At 40.2% G+C, this 17,635-nt stretch overlaps 2 protein-coding genes across 2 annotated transcripts; both read right to left on the minus strand.

The window, feature by feature from the left end:
• Positions 1–2,566: 2,566 nt before the first annotated feature.
• LOC121396395 (protein kinase C delta type-like) lies at positions 2,567–8,918 on the minus strand. The gene is made up of 9 exons (XM_041571261.1): positions 8,915–8,918; positions 7,680–7,786; positions 7,094–7,258; positions 5,587–5,678; positions 5,336–5,398; positions 5,081–5,219; positions 3,951–4,142; positions 3,715–3,843; positions 2,567–3,187 (listed from the first exon to the last, which is right to left on the minus strand). Exons 1-9 carry the CDS (start codon positions 8,916–8,918, stop codon positions 3,056–3,058), a joined length of 1,023 nt encoding a protein of 340 aa, XP_041427195.1. The 3' UTR covers positions 2,567–3,055.
• LOC121396219 (protein MNN4-like) lies at positions 8,814–11,998 on the minus strand. The gene is made up of 2 exons (XM_041570963.1): positions 11,814–11,998; positions 8,814–9,735 (listed from the first exon to the last, which is right to left on the minus strand). Exon 2 carries the CDS (start codon positions 9,597–9,599, stop codon positions 8,928–8,930), a length of 672 nt encoding a protein of 223 aa, XP_041426897.1. The 5' UTR covers positions 9,600–9,735; positions 11,814–11,998; the 3' UTR covers positions 8,814–8,927.
• Positions 11,999–17,635: the final 5,637 nt, after the last annotated feature.

Here is a 17,635-nt window from a genome sequence, read left to right on the forward strand (position 1 = left end):
CATGTCTGTAGGTACCAAAAAACACTACAGATGAATGTCAGAAGTCTGCTTAAAACTTTGATGCCCATTGTGTATAGGTTTACCCAAGTATGTGGCACACCCCATATGATCTAACATTTCTGTAATTCAGAATCTATACATTTCAATGCCCAACTACAGGTCATTGATAAACAAGTTGAAAAGCAAAGGACCATGTACAGACTCCTGCAGATAGCTATGTTCTTACATTTAAGCCATGATTTAAGAGCCTATAGGGGGTTATGTAATACAATGCACTAAATTTGCCCAGGAGCAGTAACTCATGAGAACCAATTGTTCTTAAACAGGTGAACAGTAAATGCTACCTTCTGATTGGTTGCTATGGGTTACTGCTCCTGGTCAAACTTAGTGCCCTTTTTTTTACATAACTCCCATGTCTAGAGATCACTTATGTAACATAACATTTTCCCCATTGACTGTATAAGCAGTTTCAGACTAGATTGGCCCCCCGAATCGTCACTTGCGCATGCGCGCGGTGGGCCTGACGTTCATGCATGAGCACAAGCTTTTGCGCACGGGGTCCCCGAGGTTCACAACCCGGTGGGCCCCGACTGCGCCAGTCCGACTCTGTGTATACGCCAGACATTTTGCTATTTGTGCCCTGCTGGCTGCTGTGAACTTTCATGTTTTTCCTTTAGCCCTCTAAGACATTGGATCTGCCATCATCTGAAGGTATTGGCTGTCAGAAACTGTGGGATAATATTCATTGGTTATGTCAAATGAAGTCAATAAAGGCTAATGTCACACATAGTGGCACAAAGACTGTTCTGCTGTTGTCAGCTCCTCTTGGGTATGCAGTGACTGCTTTTTACTATAGTTCAGATATCTTAAATTCTATTTTTCTCTAAAAATGTGTTTACTTTATTTCTCAAAAACCACAAAAAAACTCTAATACATAGCTGCGGCAAATAAAAGTAGTCGAGGTTCCATAGAAGTCAGTGGGAGCTGTGCTAGTCCTATTCAATCTTTTAAAGGTTTTAGAGATATCTGTATTTTTTTCAGATCATTCAGTGTTTCTTTCGTGATTTTCCAACCTCCATTCCACCCACTGCCCTCGGTTGTTCTGAGGTAAAACCACATTTGAGATAAAATCTCAATGCATCATTAATTTAATATCTCCTCTGCTTGCAAATAAAACTTTTCATTTACTCAATTTGGCGAATAACCTGTAAATAAATGATGGGCGGTCGGATCGTGGGACCACATCAACGAACAGATGAGGCCGTGATCCGATGGGATTTTTTATCTTGCCCGATGTTGATCGGGGACGCCCGTTGGATGGTCCCACAGACGGGCCAATAGCCTGTAGACTCGGTCTGTCGCCTGCTTTTATAGGCCCGTGTATTTGGGCCTTTAGAATACCAATTTACAAATAGAATAAGCACTATTACCAAGGAGCTGACTGTTCTTGTGTCACTGAAAACACATGATTTGTTTGATTAGCTGAATAACCAAATTCCCTTCACTTTTTAAGTAAAGAGCATAATACCATTTAAAAATAATCTAAATAAAAGTAATACAAGCAAAGTGTCGCTAACTTTTCCTATCCATTATCTTTATTACAGTGTCTTGGATGAATGACCTGGGTCTGCTAAATAAATAATAATCTTTCCACAAGCATCTCAAGTGTATTGCATGCTCAGACATACACACAAAGCACAACTTAGCAAGAAATGAAGGAAATCATTACAATGCCACTTGCTACAAGTTTGTGAGTAAAGTTGTAAACAGTGAGTCCCTTCACAGTGGTGGCGGCACGTTTTGTAGTTTAAAGTAGCTGAGGTGGGAGAAATACCATAGAGGAGACCATGTGACCCGGGTGCCCCACAACTGTGGAGTTTGCTGTATGGTTATGCCACTGAAGGAGAGCAGCACCTTTTAATAGATCAGATTTTATACTTTGTTTTGTTTGAGGGGTTATGAAAGAGATGTGATGTTAGGGGACATTTATTACGACAAGGCAAAAGGGTGCCCTTTTAGTGTATATTCTAAAAGCCACTGCATCCAGGGTCTGGCGGAACTCTGTACCAAGTGCTTGTAAAAAAAGCAATCTAGGCATAGGTTGTAGTGCCCTGTCCCGACTGCCTGCCATAGGGCCTACATGCCTCCAACAGTGAATGCTGCAAATGCTGTAATCATAGAGATAAAGAGGTTATGAGCAAGTGAAACAAATTCTGCCAATGAAACAATACATCACTCACACTCTCAGCATTGGTTGAATTAGCACATGTTTATACATGTGAGCAGTAACGCCACGTCAAGGCTTCAACCCTGTTACCGGCACGCCGGGTGTAACGCCTCACACAACAGGACAAACGTGACAAACAAAGACAACAAACGAGGCTTAAACTGCACGTGTCTATGTCCCACCCTTTGCTCATTTAACATCAAAACTACCAGGACAAGGTAAAAAACCCCATCTTACTTCAGATGGGAAAAAACCCTTGATCTTGATTTCTACACAACTATGAGTACTATAGAGCTATATAAATAACTAACTTCCAGGACAAGGTAAAAAGAAAAAAAAAACCCATCTTACTTCAGATGGAAAAAAACCCTTGATCTGGATTTCTACCCAACTATGAGAACTTTAGAACTATATAAATAACTAACAGGGTATTGGTTCCATAGACATGATGTGCAGGAAGACAAAGCAGGCTGTGATCTTAGACTCTGCTTTCCTTCTGTTACACCCTTATCCTTTCATATCTCACGTTCACTCACACATTCACTCACATAAAGATACCCACCTATACTTACGTGTGATGTGCCAAATGAGTGACTGCCCCTCATAATTCTAGGCCTGATGTTACCCAGCAGTCTCATACCCTGGAAGATGGAATCCCAGGTGAAGGTGGAGCCGAAGGTTGAAGCAGGAATCGCAAGAGATGATCTGGCCTTCATGCAGCAAGCGGAAAAGTTCTTGCAGCCCACAATCATGTCCACTGTCCCATAAAACCTTTGCTGATGGAATAGTAAATTGTTTTTATTGGCTGGATTAAACGCCTACACATACTTACGTCAGCCAGGTGGAACTTTGAAATGAGAAGCCGGGAATGGTGTCACTGCCCCCTGATGTTCCTTCATCCTCCTTGTACTCCAGGAATGACAGCTTCTCTTTACACGGCTGGAATAGGTCTGGTGATGGCTGCATTAAAAGGGAAAAATAATTTTAATCAAGACAATGCTAAAAATCTATTATGAACAAGAGAACAGTCATTGGATTTGCTTTTAGAAGTCCATATGAAGCATTTTGATTCTATTAATATAGCACTTTGAGTTTCAGTTTGCCATGTATTTCACATCACTATACAAAATAGATTACAATTGCAAAATACAACATTTGCAGATGGCAGCATTATATTGTTTGCCTGTGCAGAGACTTCTTTTGTAGATACCAGTGCTATAACAACCCTAGTGGTTTCAAATATTCAGAGCTTTTTTTTTGTATGGGATATTGTGGGGCTAATTTAAAACAGATTTGGAAGAATCCAGAAGGTTCAGACATTTTAATAATCTCATTACCTGTACCCACAGAGCATCCCTTGGGCCTTATGTGTATAGGTTTTCCTATAGGGTTAAATACAAGTTCCACAAACTAAAGCCACTGCTTTCTGACTTCACTAGTCAATGCTATAATAATTTGTCATTATTATTCCCCAACCATGTACTTACTGTTCTCGGCTGGTAAGGGGGTTGCAATCTTTCCTCTTCCAGCGCCGCCCAATCGATAGCTTTGTAGAATGGGTGGCATCTGATGTTTCCTCGAACACCAAGGCGTTGCTTCCGATTCTTTTCTAGTAGCTAAAGGATGAATGGACAATTATTTAAATCCCAGCAAATTGAGCAGAAATGGAGAATACATTTATTAGTGAATATGTCAATACTTTTATCCCTCTGCCATTACTCACCTGCCCCAGAAGATGTTTTAGATCTTCATCCAGCCAGTCGGGTATATTGGGTTCATGGTTTTTGATGGAACAAATGAGCTGATCCATGTTCCCGCTGTTGTGAAACGGTGACATTCCAGTGGTTATTTTGCAGATGGTGATGCCTAATGACCACCAGTCTACTGCTGCATTGTATGTTTTTCTGTTCAGCATCTTAGAAAAGAAAAAGAATCATTTACCAAGTTGTAAAATGGTGCTTTTAAGTAAGTATACTGGGATAATTTTGGCAACAGAGTTTAACGGATTCAGATGCCCATTGAGCATATGGGGGTAAATTTATCAAAGAGTGAAGTTCCGCCACTAGAGTGAAATTCCGCAGCTCTCAATTAATTTCTATGGGATTTTGAAAGGCGTATTTATCAATGGGTGAAGTGAAAGTTCACCCTTTGATAAATACGCCTATAAAAATCCCATAGAAATGAATGGAGAGTGGCGGAATTTCACTCTAGTGGCGGAACTTCACTATTAACTTCACTCTTTGATAAATATACCCCATGGAGTGTAATGAGTAATGCATGTGACCAGTTGGGTTCTCTAGTGTGGATCAGAACTGTCACATTTGCCAGAGCCCAGTAAGTGCTGTATGGGTATAAGGCCCGGATTTGTGGTGAGGCCACCAAGGCCCAGGCCTAGGGCGGCAAATTATTAGGGGAGCACCAGTGTTCTGACGTGTGTGCTCACTGCGGTGTGGGAGGTGGGTGCTAGGACTGCACGGTTGGCCCACAGATAGGGGCGCCCACTATCAAAATCCGGCCCTGATGTGTATAGCTCAGTCACAGGTAATAGAAACCAAGTCAGCAAATATGGATGATGCCTGGCAATATGTGAGTGACACCAAAGCTCAATGTAAAGTAATAAAAATGTTTGTCATATAAGTGAAAAAAATTTGATGCTGTTAAGCTGGTTCTCTCCACAGGCCTATTAGCTACCAGTAACTACAGTATATTTACTCTTGGTATATTGATGTGCTGTTTAGCATGGCTATTTTATATGTCTGTAATAAATACAGCCTGTGAAAGCACTGACATGAAGGTATATTCACAGACAGAAAATAAATACCCATGTAAATAATCTCGAATTGCATATCTCACCTCTGGCGCCATGTATTCTATGGTTCCGGCCCAGCCAGTTGTTAGGTCACCATCAAAGATGCTTTGCTTTGCCAGGCCAAAGTCACAGATTTTAACGTGTCCTTGATGGTCCAATAGAACATTCATGGGTTTGATGTCTCTGTAAAATAAAGATAAAAGGAGAAATAAAAAAAGATGAAGGCTGCTGATTTGCAGAGCAACCTGTGTGCGGCCTCTGCTGTAGAATGTTACAGAAATGAAGACATTTATACTGACCGATGGATAATCCCGAGGCCGTGCAGGTATTGTAGGCCGCAAATCATCTCCGCAGAGTGGAACCTTTTAAACAGGGAAATAATGGTTAAATTAACTGGAATTCATTAGCTTTCTTTTAAGAAAATGAGAATTTTTTTTTTAAATTTGACTATGATGCTCCCTAGTGTACACATTTTATAAACCTTCTTATAGGCACAAATGGTATAAAGCTATCTATAAGTCATATTGTACTAGTGCCATGTAATACTTACCGTACTCTCTCTATGGGCAGCGTCCCGTGTCGCTTCAGCTCATCCTCAAGGCTTCCCCCACTCAGGTACTCCATTACAAAGAAGGCATGCCACTGGTTACAAAGACAAATGGAAAGAGTGAAGGAGAGAAGGAAACACTTACAACAACATAGGGTAGTACATATTTTATTAATTACATTAAAGGGGTGGTTCACCATTGAGGTAAATTTAGTATATTGTAGAATGTCCAATTCTTAGCAATTGGTCTTCATTATTTATATGTTTTACTTTATTAGTTATTTGCCTTTTTCTTCTGACCCTTTCCAGCTTTCAAATGGGGGTCACTGACCCCATCTAAAATCAAATGCTCTGTAAAGCTACACATTTATTGTTATTGCTACTTGTCATTACTCATCTTTCTATTCATGCCTCTCCTATTCATATTCCTGTCTCTTATTTAAATCAGTGCATGGTTGCTAGGGTACTTTGGACCCTAGCAACGAGATTGCTGAAATTGCAAATTGGAGAGCAGCTAAATAAAGAGCTGAAGAACTCAAAAACCACAAATGAAAACCAATTGCAAATTGTCTCAGAATATCATTCTCTACATCATAGAAAGTTAATTTAAAGGTGAACAACCCCTTTAATATAAAGCCAAATTAGGTGGGCCAAAATATCTGTTTTTGTACTTGCTGCACAATAAGAACAACATCTAAAATGTGAATATATGGCATTAGATCATTAATATTGTGGGTAGTTTGAGGATATCCTGCATGTTGTTATTAAACTCTGCAGGCAGAATGCAGTACTGGATATATAAATCCTGCATGAACATGTAAGGGGTGTACAAGGCAAGGAGGCATTATATTATGTGTATGGAACTATACTATATAATCAGTTTTGTTATTATATGTGTCATGTCATTTGTAATGGTCAGGACCGCCATCAGAAATCGCAGGGCCCCATACGACAAAATTCCCTGGGCTGCGCCCACTGCAAGCCCCACCTACAGTTCCGCCCCCCACCACACAGTAAAAAAACAAAAAAAATATTGGTGGCTAGGGTTCCCACATGTTAATAAAAAATAAAAAGATATTGGTGGTCAGGGCCCCCCATAAAAAAACATTTGTGGCTAGGGCTCCCCCCATTAAAAAATATTGGTGGCTAGGACCCCACATGAGAAAAATAATTGGTGGCCAAAATTAGTGGCCAGGCCCCCCCCCACATTATAAGAAAATTGGTGGCCAGGGCCCCTTAAACATCCATGCCTTCCAGAAGTCAGCAGCTCTCAGAAAGATGGGGGGCCCAGATAATCAAGTAAGTGTGGTGTGGCAGGGCCCCCTTACCCTCGGGGCCCCCTACAACTCTCCCCCCGTCCCCCCCTGATGGCTGCCCTGGTAATGGTTATAATATATATAATATATGGGACATTATGTAAGGGGATCAGATGTATGACTAAAGCCATCATCTAGGGGATACAGAGGAACAGTATTACAAACTAAATGGCAATATGGAGTCAATATTGTACCTGGGTTTGAAAAGCGGCAAAGCCTTGGCAAAGAAATGGGCTGTGTCTGCCGATGTTCAGCACTTGAGACTCTGAGAGAAGGTTGCTGTAATCTGGGAGCTCTCGTTTGCCGACAGATTTTACAGCCACATATGGCCTCCTGTCTCCTAACGAAGCCAGCATTACCTAAAAAAGCAAGAAAAAAGTTAATATTACTGTGTATTTTAAGCACAAAGATGCAGGCCCGGATTTGTGGTGAGGCCACCAAGGCCCGGGCCTAGGGCGGCAGGATTTTAGGGGGCAGCATGCTGCCCAACCACACCCACATTGGTTCAGAAACACTGGGGATGCTCAGGAGATACAATAGTTTTTTTAATTTCCCGTGCGGAAATTCACATTATTCTGGTCCCGGTGATGAAAATTTGAGCGAATACAAGGGAGGGGATGGTGGGCGACAAATGATAGCGGGCCATGGGGTGACCGCTGTGTAAATCTGGCCCTGCTAAAATTGAAATTTTCCCCAGAGCACAACATTTTTTTGCTTTCTACCACATTTAGGATTTAAACCCTACAAAAAAATTGTGTTTTATGGAAACCAATCACTTACTTTGCCATATCCTCCTGCTCCCAACTTAGAGTAGAAGTTGTAACTGGAGATACTGAGCGGGTTTAGCCTTGAAGGTTGAGCTTCTGCACTCACAGGTCCAGCTTCGCCTAGAAAGGAAAATAAATGTTATTTTCACCTTATTGAATAATAATAGTTAATGAAGAGCTCCCATAGTTAATAGTTCAATAGCTAATAATGAATTTTGATGCTCCCATGTACTGCACTTAATGCACTGTAAAACTGTAACTCTTCTTTCACAAACAGCACAGGAGAACCTTTTCAAATGGTTAAAAGACAAATTGTGGCCATGCATGGTTCCGGCCCAGCCAGTTGATAGGCCAAAGTCACAGATTTTAACATGTCCTTGATGATCCATGTGCATAAGATTATTCCAGGGTCCATGTGTTCTGCATTAGCGCATACACATTACAAACTATATGTAAAATAAGAGTTAACTGATCCACCATCTGCAGATGTTTAAAGACCCAATGCAGGCAGATCCCCCAAAATTTATAGGAAGGAAAGCAGAGGAGATTTATAAAAAGCTCATGAATTAACATAGGTGCTAAATTACAGTTGCCAGTAGCAACCAATTAGCTATTAGCTTTAAACAATCGACTACTAGTTAGCAAATATTAGAAAATGAAAGCACTGCTTTTATTAGTTGATGTGGGTATCGCCACTGGTGCAATTTAGAATTTAAAAAATCTACCCTATAGGATTAAGTAGTAAATACTGCAAAACTGGTACATGTCTAGTCACTGATACCAACCAATCAGCAGAAAGTATTTACTGATCAAAGGCAAACATCTCATTGGCTATTATGGGTCCTTGCACCTAGGCAACGTTTTTTTTCATATAGAACATACTGTAGGTGCTAAATTGCATCAGAGCAATTACCCATATGAATCAATCAGATATTTCATTTCAAGTTCAAATACACTGCTCCAAGCTGCTTGCTGTTTTATTCCCTTTGACTGTTGCCTTTATAATCAGTTATTATGACCAACATGTATTTATAAAACACCAACAAATGTCACAATGCTTTACAATAAACCAGTGTATATAATAAACATACAGTACCAACAATCCTACAGAAACAAGCAAATGCCAATATGAGTAAAGAGGGCCCTCAATCTATATATTTGATTTTATGTTACACTTATGTCAGTATCTGGGTCCTAAACAGTGATTGCACCAGTAAATTAGAGGCAGTTGGCAATCATGTGACCTACTCATTTTTGCTATTTAGGCATTTTTAAGTGATTTTTCTTTACCTTCATCAGTCTCCTGCCTTCTCCGTTTCTTCTCCCTGTAGCACTCAACTTGCAGATGGTCATCTACACTCCTCTCTCTCTTCTTCTTCTGTTTTTTTCCTTCCTCTTCTTCGTGGTCTTCACTTTTCTTCACCTTTGAGGACTGCGGATCTGAATCTTTGAGACCAGAAAGTATGCTCTCCTCCCTGCAGCCCTTACCTGGCAGCTGTTTCTCCAAGCTGCTCTCTCTCTTCTCCTTCTGGTTTTCTTCTCCCTCTTCTTCATGTTCTTTTCTTCTTTTCTTTACCTTTGAGGGCTGGGGGTCTGAATCTTTGAAACCAGAGGGTATGCTCTCCTCCCTGCAGCCCTTCTCTGGCAGCTGTTTCTCCAAACTGCTCTCTCTCCTCTCCTTCTGGTTTTCTTCTCCCTCTTCTTCATGGTCTTCTTTTCTTTTCTTCACCTTTGAGGGCTGGGGGTCAGAATCTTTGAAACCAGAGGGTATGCTCTCCTCCCTGCAGCCCTTCTCTGATAGCTGTTCCTCCAAACTGCTCTCTATCTTCTCTTTCTGGCTTTCTTCTTGCTCTTCTTCATGGTCTTCTCTTCTCTTCTTCTCCTTTGAAGGTGGGGGATCCGAATCGATGGAATTAGAATGTATTCTCTTCATATTCTCTTGAAATCCACTGGAGCTCTCTCTCTTCTGCTTCTTCTCTCTCGGACGCTGTCACACCAACTGTCATAACGGTTGAGGTCTCTTGCTTAGTGGAAGGTGCCACCTGATGACATCATCACCTGGGCACAGGCTGTAAGATAACATTGCAGTGCAGAGCCAGGTTCAGTCAGTTATAGTTACAGTGAACTCTTATTCAGCAAGTCTACAGTATATCCATAAGATTAGGAAGTGCAGATAGCAACCCCTAGCCATTATATTCGTTTATCGGCTTTCCTATACTTCATTCCATTTGTCCAGTCTGTGTCTAGATTCAAGAATCTGATTCGGAGCTGTTTAATATATGAAAGTCCATTCACATTGGCTTTTATAAGCATGGGAAGTAATTTACTGTCATTGTCACTGTCAATTCACTGGCATGAAATGGATTTACCCCATATTAGGATATTTACATACCCCAAAGTGCAGGGTAAGAAAATGAAATAGCATCATTACAGGAATTATTACAAGGTCAGTCACATCTCACTCCCTATTTTAATTTATTACCTAGAGTTCCAATAAACAATACAATAAGGGGTCCTTCAAAAGATAAATATGTAGATGACACAGTGTTAACCTTTGGTTCTGTGACTCCAAGGGGCAAATTCACTAACCTCCAGAAATTCACCAGCAACGGCTTTGATCACATCGCCACACTTCACCAGGCGAAAATTTGCCAGGACAACGCTAATTCACTAAAATGCAAAGTTGCATCCAGGGCGCCGAACGGTGGCGAAGTTTTGCTAGCATTACTTCGGCAAGCAAAGTGAAGGTGCGCTGACGTTGGCTAATTTGCATATGGCGGGAAGTTAAAGTTCTATGGACGTATATGTTGCAGCACATACATTATACTACACAAGCCCAGGGAACCTTAATAAAAGAAAATAGAGTTGTTATATTGCCCTACACATGTGCCCAGTGTATAGTTTATGTGTCATATGTAAGGAAATGTAGTCGGGTACCCTAAACATTTTTTCGATCTTTTGCAGCCTATCACCCTGAAAAAGTGAAAAGTCACCAGTGTTTTTTGGGACTCCTATCTACTCTATTGCACTTTGCCTGGTCTGAATTGGCGAAGGCAAGTCTGGCGCAAGAGGTAACGTTCATTAAAATCTGCATCTTAATGAATTTGCGTAATTACGTCCAGTCGCCAGATTGAAAATTCGCCTGGCGTTAGAGTGCGAAGTAGCGATAGAGTCTATCTCCTTCACTAGCATATGTATGCCTGTTCCTGTAAGTAAATCGGTGAAGTCCCGAAATGACATCACGCTGGCGAATTTACGCTAACGTTATTCACTTTGTCCTTTAGTGAATTTCCCCCCATGTTTCTCTACATGTCCCTCTAGATCAGGGGTCACCAACCATTTTTACTTGTAAACCACATTCAAATGTGTGATTACAAAGAAGTGCTGTGAGTGGTAGGCCCTATGTGGACTGGCAGCCTACAGGAGGTTTGGCAGTACACTTGGTTTTTATGTAAACAATACTTTCCTCAAAGCCTGGAATTCAAAAAGAAGTGAGGCCACTGAGAGCAACATCTAGGGTCATACTGGGGGGCCCACTGGGGCTGCTGTCTCAGGACCCTCCCAAGCCCCGACCCTGCCGCAAATCCCCCTCCGGACCCGGACCGTGGCCACAGCCACCTTCAGCATGACCTCCCCTGTGATTATCTAAAGAGGAGTTCGCCATTTCTTACAAATGGTCAATTAAAAGTTATTTCAGATAAAATGGAGTTTGATACCTTCTTTTTCAGTGTTACTTTAACCTTGTTTTATAGATTAAAGTGAGAGATAATGTATTAACATTTTGTTAAGGCACATCTAATAATGGACATGGGATGTGGGGTTTTCCAGATAAGGAATCTTTCCATAATTTGGATGTCTATACCTTAAGTCCCCATACCCAATAGGATTGTTTTGCCACCAATATGGATTCTGTAGCTTAGTTACCATCGAGAGAGAGAGAGAGAGAGAGAGAGAGAGAGAGAGAGAGAGAGAGAGTATGGGGGAAAATCCACTGCTTTATGATTCACATATTTCATTAGTCAATGCTATTCACCCAGGGCACTTAGCATTTCTGATTTGTATTTCCCAACCAGCAATTGAGCGGTAATAGAGCATAAATATAGTTTTTTGAATGAGGCAATACTTCTATCCTTCTGTCAGTATTCACCTGTCCCAGAAGATGTTTTAGATCTTCATCCAGCCAATCAGGTAGCTCTGGATCAGAGAATTTGATGGAATTAATAAGCTCCTTGGTGTCACTGTTGTTGAAGGGTGACATACCAGTGGCCATTTCCCAGATGGTGACGCCAAACAACCACCAGTCTACTGTTGCATTGTATGCTTTTCTCTTTAGAATCTGAAAAGAAAAAAAATCACTTACCAAGTTCGAAATGTCACCTTTTAATTATGTCTGCTGGGATAATATTGGCAACAGAGTTTAATGGATTCAGCTGCCCATTAAGCATATGGAGTGCAGTGAGTAATGCATGAGACCAGTTAGTTTCTCTAGTGTGGATCAGAATTGTCACATTTGCCAGAGCCATGCCCATGCTGTATGGGTATAACTCAGCCACAGGTAATAGAAACTGTGTCAGCAAATATGGATGTTGTCTGGCAAAATGTGAGTGGCACTAAAGCTCTGTGAGTGAGTTATAGAAATGTTTATGAAGCAGTTAAGCTGATTCTGTCCACTGGCCTATTAGCTACAAGTACTTACAGTACATTTACTCTTGGTATATTGATGTGCTGTTTAGCATGGCTATTTCATATGTCTGTCATAAATATAATCTGTCAAAGTGAATGCTAACATGCAGGTATATTCATAGATACATATAAAATATATAAAAATGAATGTGGCTGTTAATGGCAAGTAAATAATAATACACGTTGGGGTTCATTAGGAACCCTGAGTGTATTCAATTGTAACTTTCTGGTGCTCCTATTCCTAAAAAAAATTATCGGTCTGTGGATCTTTCTTTGTAAATGTCCCACCGCCATCTTCTTAGAACTTCCTTAGCCTCCTTTGCGAATACACAGTTTGGTAAAATCAGAAAATGTAACTATTGTAGAGCTTTGGGAAATATATATGTAACCTGGCAGCCTGGAATCTATAAAGAATAAACTCTGCAGTTTCTTTCAAACAGTAGGTATCTAACACCCCCTCCCCATGTACTACTCTTTCATTATTTGTCCAACAGAGGAACCTCTATGTCTTTGAAAGACATCAACTTGAATTTGTATTCTATTCTGTTACCTTCCTATACTTGCTTTTATTGTAAAAAAACTGTAATTGCATATCTTACCTCTGGCGCCATGTATTCCATGATTCCGGCCCAGCCAGTTGTTAGGTCACCATCAAAGATGCTCTGCTTTACCAGGCTGAAGTCACAGATTTTAACGTGTCCTTGATGGTCCAATAAAATATTCAGGGTTAGCTGTCTCTGTAATATAAAGATAATGAAGCTAGTGACCCTTATACAGTCCCTATTAATTTCTTATACTTAATGTATGTATGTTTCAGTAGGTTTGTCTGAGATCCAAATGCGATTTTGAGCTTTAAAGTCAATCACATCCTGCTGATCTTTTCCCATTAATTAAATGGGAGGTTCAATACGTTTTAACCCAATTAATTGCTCTTAATAGTAATTGGGCTTTTAAGGGTTGCTTAAAAAATAAATAAATATATAGATACAGAATATACAGATACATTTGAATGGCACTAATTATTTTCCAAACAATGGACTGGGATATAGGACAGACTAGAGTTCTAGAGTTGCTAAGAGAACACAATAGTAATGTTTTACTTTCAACATGATTATTCAGCATAGATTATTGAGTTAGGTTATTTGTATCAAATATATAAATATATATATATATATATATATATATATATATATATATATATATATATATATATATATATATATAAGTATTATAAAGGAAAGAAAGAAGTGGAAATAATAAATCACAGAGCTGTATATAACAATGCTCAAACAGTGCCTTGTGGTCAGTAAGGGGCACCTTAATGGCAGATCTTGATCAGACATCAGCTTTGCTGGTTTACATGGTTTACAATCTAGCTGTCCATGAACATCTGCTTATTTGGTGAGGTCTGGTATGGAGGGTCCACACACAGGCAGATAAGCTGCCAACTCTGTTTGAAGGGTGGTGAATTGGCACCTTAAATCAGCCTGTGTATAGTTAATGCAGTATTAGGTACAAAGTTTACCCTTGGTCTAGTACCCACAGCAACCAATCAGCAGGCATTATTTATTGGTCTGTTGTTTTCAAGTCAACATCTGAGTGTTGCTATATGTAAGCCCCTTAACCCATAACAAATGGGTAAATCAAACATTGCCCTAAGCTCAGCCCAAATAGTGGTCATGCTGGCTTCCCCATCAGTGGTGTGAATGAAGAGGAAGCTGTTAAAGTGGAAGTGCACCACCCTCGTCATCTGAAGCAGAGGTAATTGGGAGTTTTCCTTGGCTGGGAAAGAACATGAGAGCACTGGGGAGGATATGAATATTCAAATAAGTAAGCCACACCTAACACATAAATATTCACTTTAATATATTAATTTTGCTGCAAGCATTCCTGCCTTTGATTCATAAAAATGAGGTTTGTAGGTAAACCAAATATTTGTTTAGGTAAAGAAATGTAGGACTGTGGGCTAATGCTTTGAGTTATGCCTCGTATTAATGTGGTCAAATTAGCAACAGCCTGATTTTTCCTTATGATATTGTGTGTTCCATAGCCCACCCCTAACACTCAACAAAAAACAAATACATCCCATTTAAAGCAAGACATAAGTTTTATTTTCTATAAAAACTCTTTAAGTATCCTTTAAGCAGTGAATATTTTACATATTGATCTGCAGATCAGAAATCATGGGGCCCGTACAACCACATTTTTGGGGCCCAATGGTCCCAGCCCAGCCCCCAAGCTCCACCCCAGATATCACCCACAGTAAAAAGGCCACACAGACAGTGCTAATAATGGTAAACCCCACACACAAGTTATAAAAAGCCATAGGTGGTCAGTAGCCCATTATTAGTTAAAGAAAAAATCATTGGTGGCCAGGGCCCCCCTATAAGTTAAAAAAAAAACACATTGGCGTTCAGTGGAACTTACCTTAGGCTCCTTTCATAGCTTCGGGTCTGTTTGTAGCTTCAGGACTTCAACCTCAGGTCTTTTCATAGCTTTGGGGCCTTTCGCGGCTCCGGTTGTGGCTTTGTGTCTTCGGTGCTTTGAGTCTTTTTGCGGCTTCAGGTCTGTTCATGGCTTCAGGTCATTGGTGCTTCAGATCTTTGGCTCTATGTGACTCTGGTGGTTCAGCGCTGTCAAGGGGGGCCCGGCTAATTTGAAATGTGCATCACAGCCAGGTCCCACTTTAGGCTGGTACAAATGTACCCCCTGTGCCCCCTGATGGCGGCCCTGTATGTCACCTATACTATCCACTGAATGCAATCAAATACAATACAAATACAAGAAATATTAGAAAGTTTGCTCAATTTGCAACAGGTTATAACAAAAAACAGACTGGTGATTTTTTATGCAAATTATAAAGGGAAAGAAGCAATTTATAATGTACCTAATAAAAATCAGTAAATGCTCTATGCACATAATGGGATAGAAGTTAGTATGAGATGGCGCTCTCCTGCACAAAGTTTGTCCCTGCAGTTTAGTGGAAGCCAATGTTTAGCGAGTGGCTGCACATATGTTACAGTAAAATATATCAAACTGGAACAAACAGAATGCATGCGGTAAAATATTTCCAATGGTAGAGAGATTTTGACGATGAAACCAGAGAAGGACTGTTCGATCTTGCTCACCAAATGAGGTTGGGTGCCATAGGCATATAATATCCAAACCTAAAGAGAGCAGAACAGACTTCATTTTATGATGGTGCAAATTAGATAGGCATAGGCATAATATCACTCATTTTTAAACATTTTTATATATATATTGTGTAATTAATATATACATGGGTGCCTCCATGACATATATTTTACAGCATGGGCAGGCTTACCGTACAGAGATATGGGGCACTGAGGAAGCAAACAATCAGAATTCCAATCAGAGAAGCTGTAAGAGTCAGTTCAAAGCAGTTTGACTTCAACGGAGCAACTTAAAGGGCACCTTTTGACAAAAAATATTATCCCAAACCAAAGGTGTGGGCTAATAGAGCCCACACTCTGGTTGAGAGTAACAGTAGTTTTTTTAATTTATTTTTTTAATTGCCTCTACCAGCACTAGGCCATCCGCACTGGGAGGTAGCTCCTGGTTGAAGCAGCCATGTTGGGGCACACACATACGCAATATGAGCAAATGCCGCACTATGCACTTTATGTGTGTGACGTCAGAAGAACTTTATGCGTTATGGGAAAAAAACTACAGTTACCCCCAACAAGCCTTCTACAACCTGAAATATGGCCACACACAATCTATGTACAGGTTTGGCAGCATAAGGCTTTTAAACCAATGTAAATTCATGTTATAAATGCCCATCATCTTTAAATAACTGCAGTTATCATGTGGTTGTGATGAGCTGTTAAATGGTGTGTGAATCAATGATTCTTTATAAAGTCAATTGACTATTACAAGTCACACTTTAAAAAGAGGTTGCTCATTTTATACCTTACAGCAAGGTTTTCCCCTGCATTCTTCCAAATAACAGAGCATGGTGGAAGAGAAAAAGCTGAACTCAATATTGAACAGATGCAAATAGGCAGCTCCGTCTGAGAAAATCTCGCACAGGTCAGTATGGCAGACACAGCTATTGCTTGGTATTCCAGAGCCTTGAAACAGAAAGCTATAACAGCACTATATATTACATATATAAAGACACTATAATATATCTATACAAAGAGCATACAGATCACACACCATTAAACCAAGGGCAAAGCCTGGGTGCCAGCCTTGTTCAATAAACCTACACTATGTTTTCAAGCTGATCCTGTTGTTAATGAGTACTTGGTGTGCCATCTACAGCTCCATCTACAGCATCCCTTTATATATATATATATATATATAAAAAGAGGGATGCACCGAATACGGTTTGGGATTCGGCCAGGATTCTGCCTTTTTCAGCAGGATTCGGCCGAATCCTTCTGCCTGGCTGAACTGAATCCAAATCCTAATTTGCATATGCAAAAAGTGGCCGAGAGGCAAATCGCGTGACTTTTTGTCACAAAACAAGGAAGTAAAAAATGTTTTCCCCTTTCCACCCCAAATTTGCATATGCAAATTAGGATTCACATTTGGTTAGGTATTCGGCCAAATCTTTCACGAAGGATTCGGGGGTTCGGCCGAATCCAAAATAGTGGATTCGGTGCATCCCTAATATATATATATGTATATATATACATTTGTTAGATGAGGCGACGCACTCCTGGGAATTTTACAAAATATTTATACTTTATTCCATGTTGATAAAAAATCAACGTTTCGGCTCACTTAATCTCTCTGCATTTGGTGCAAGTTACAGTATTTCCATTGCAGATGATCCTTGTGGCTGAAAGATAGCAGTTTATTTTTTCTGCTTCTCTACAATTTTTTTCTACTTGTTCTTAACAGATACAAAAAAACCTCCAGAAGTTTAGAGGATGACCCCGAATTGAGAAAAAAAAAACCATGGAGATAAGGGAAGTCCATACTTGGAACCTCACAGCTGTGGTTGGCCTAGAACTCCCAGCAGCCCCCTGACAACTTTGTTTGTTGGTGAGATACTGAGAGGTTTTCTAGCATATTAAAAAGAGATGTGCAAACCTTCCCAATGAGGAATACAGAAAAACAAAAAAAACTGTTGCTCTAAACTCTCTAGCTATAATGACCCTAGTATAATGCCACTCCTGTTTTATACCAAAATACACAAGGAATGTATAAATCAGTGATACAAAATCCCATTCTCATTCACCTTGACTAAAGGGAACAAAAAATATTTTGTACTTATGCACTATTGTATAAAAAGTAACAACCAGGAGTTTCAAT

The sequence above is a fragment of the Xenopus laevis genome, chromosome 7S (assembly GCF_017654675.1).
Source record: "Xenopus laevis strain J_2021 chromosome 7S, Xenopus_laevis_v10.1, whole genome shotgun sequence".
Lineage (NCBI taxonomy): Eukaryota > Metazoa > Chordata > Amphibia > Anura > Pipidae > Xenopus > Xenopus laevis.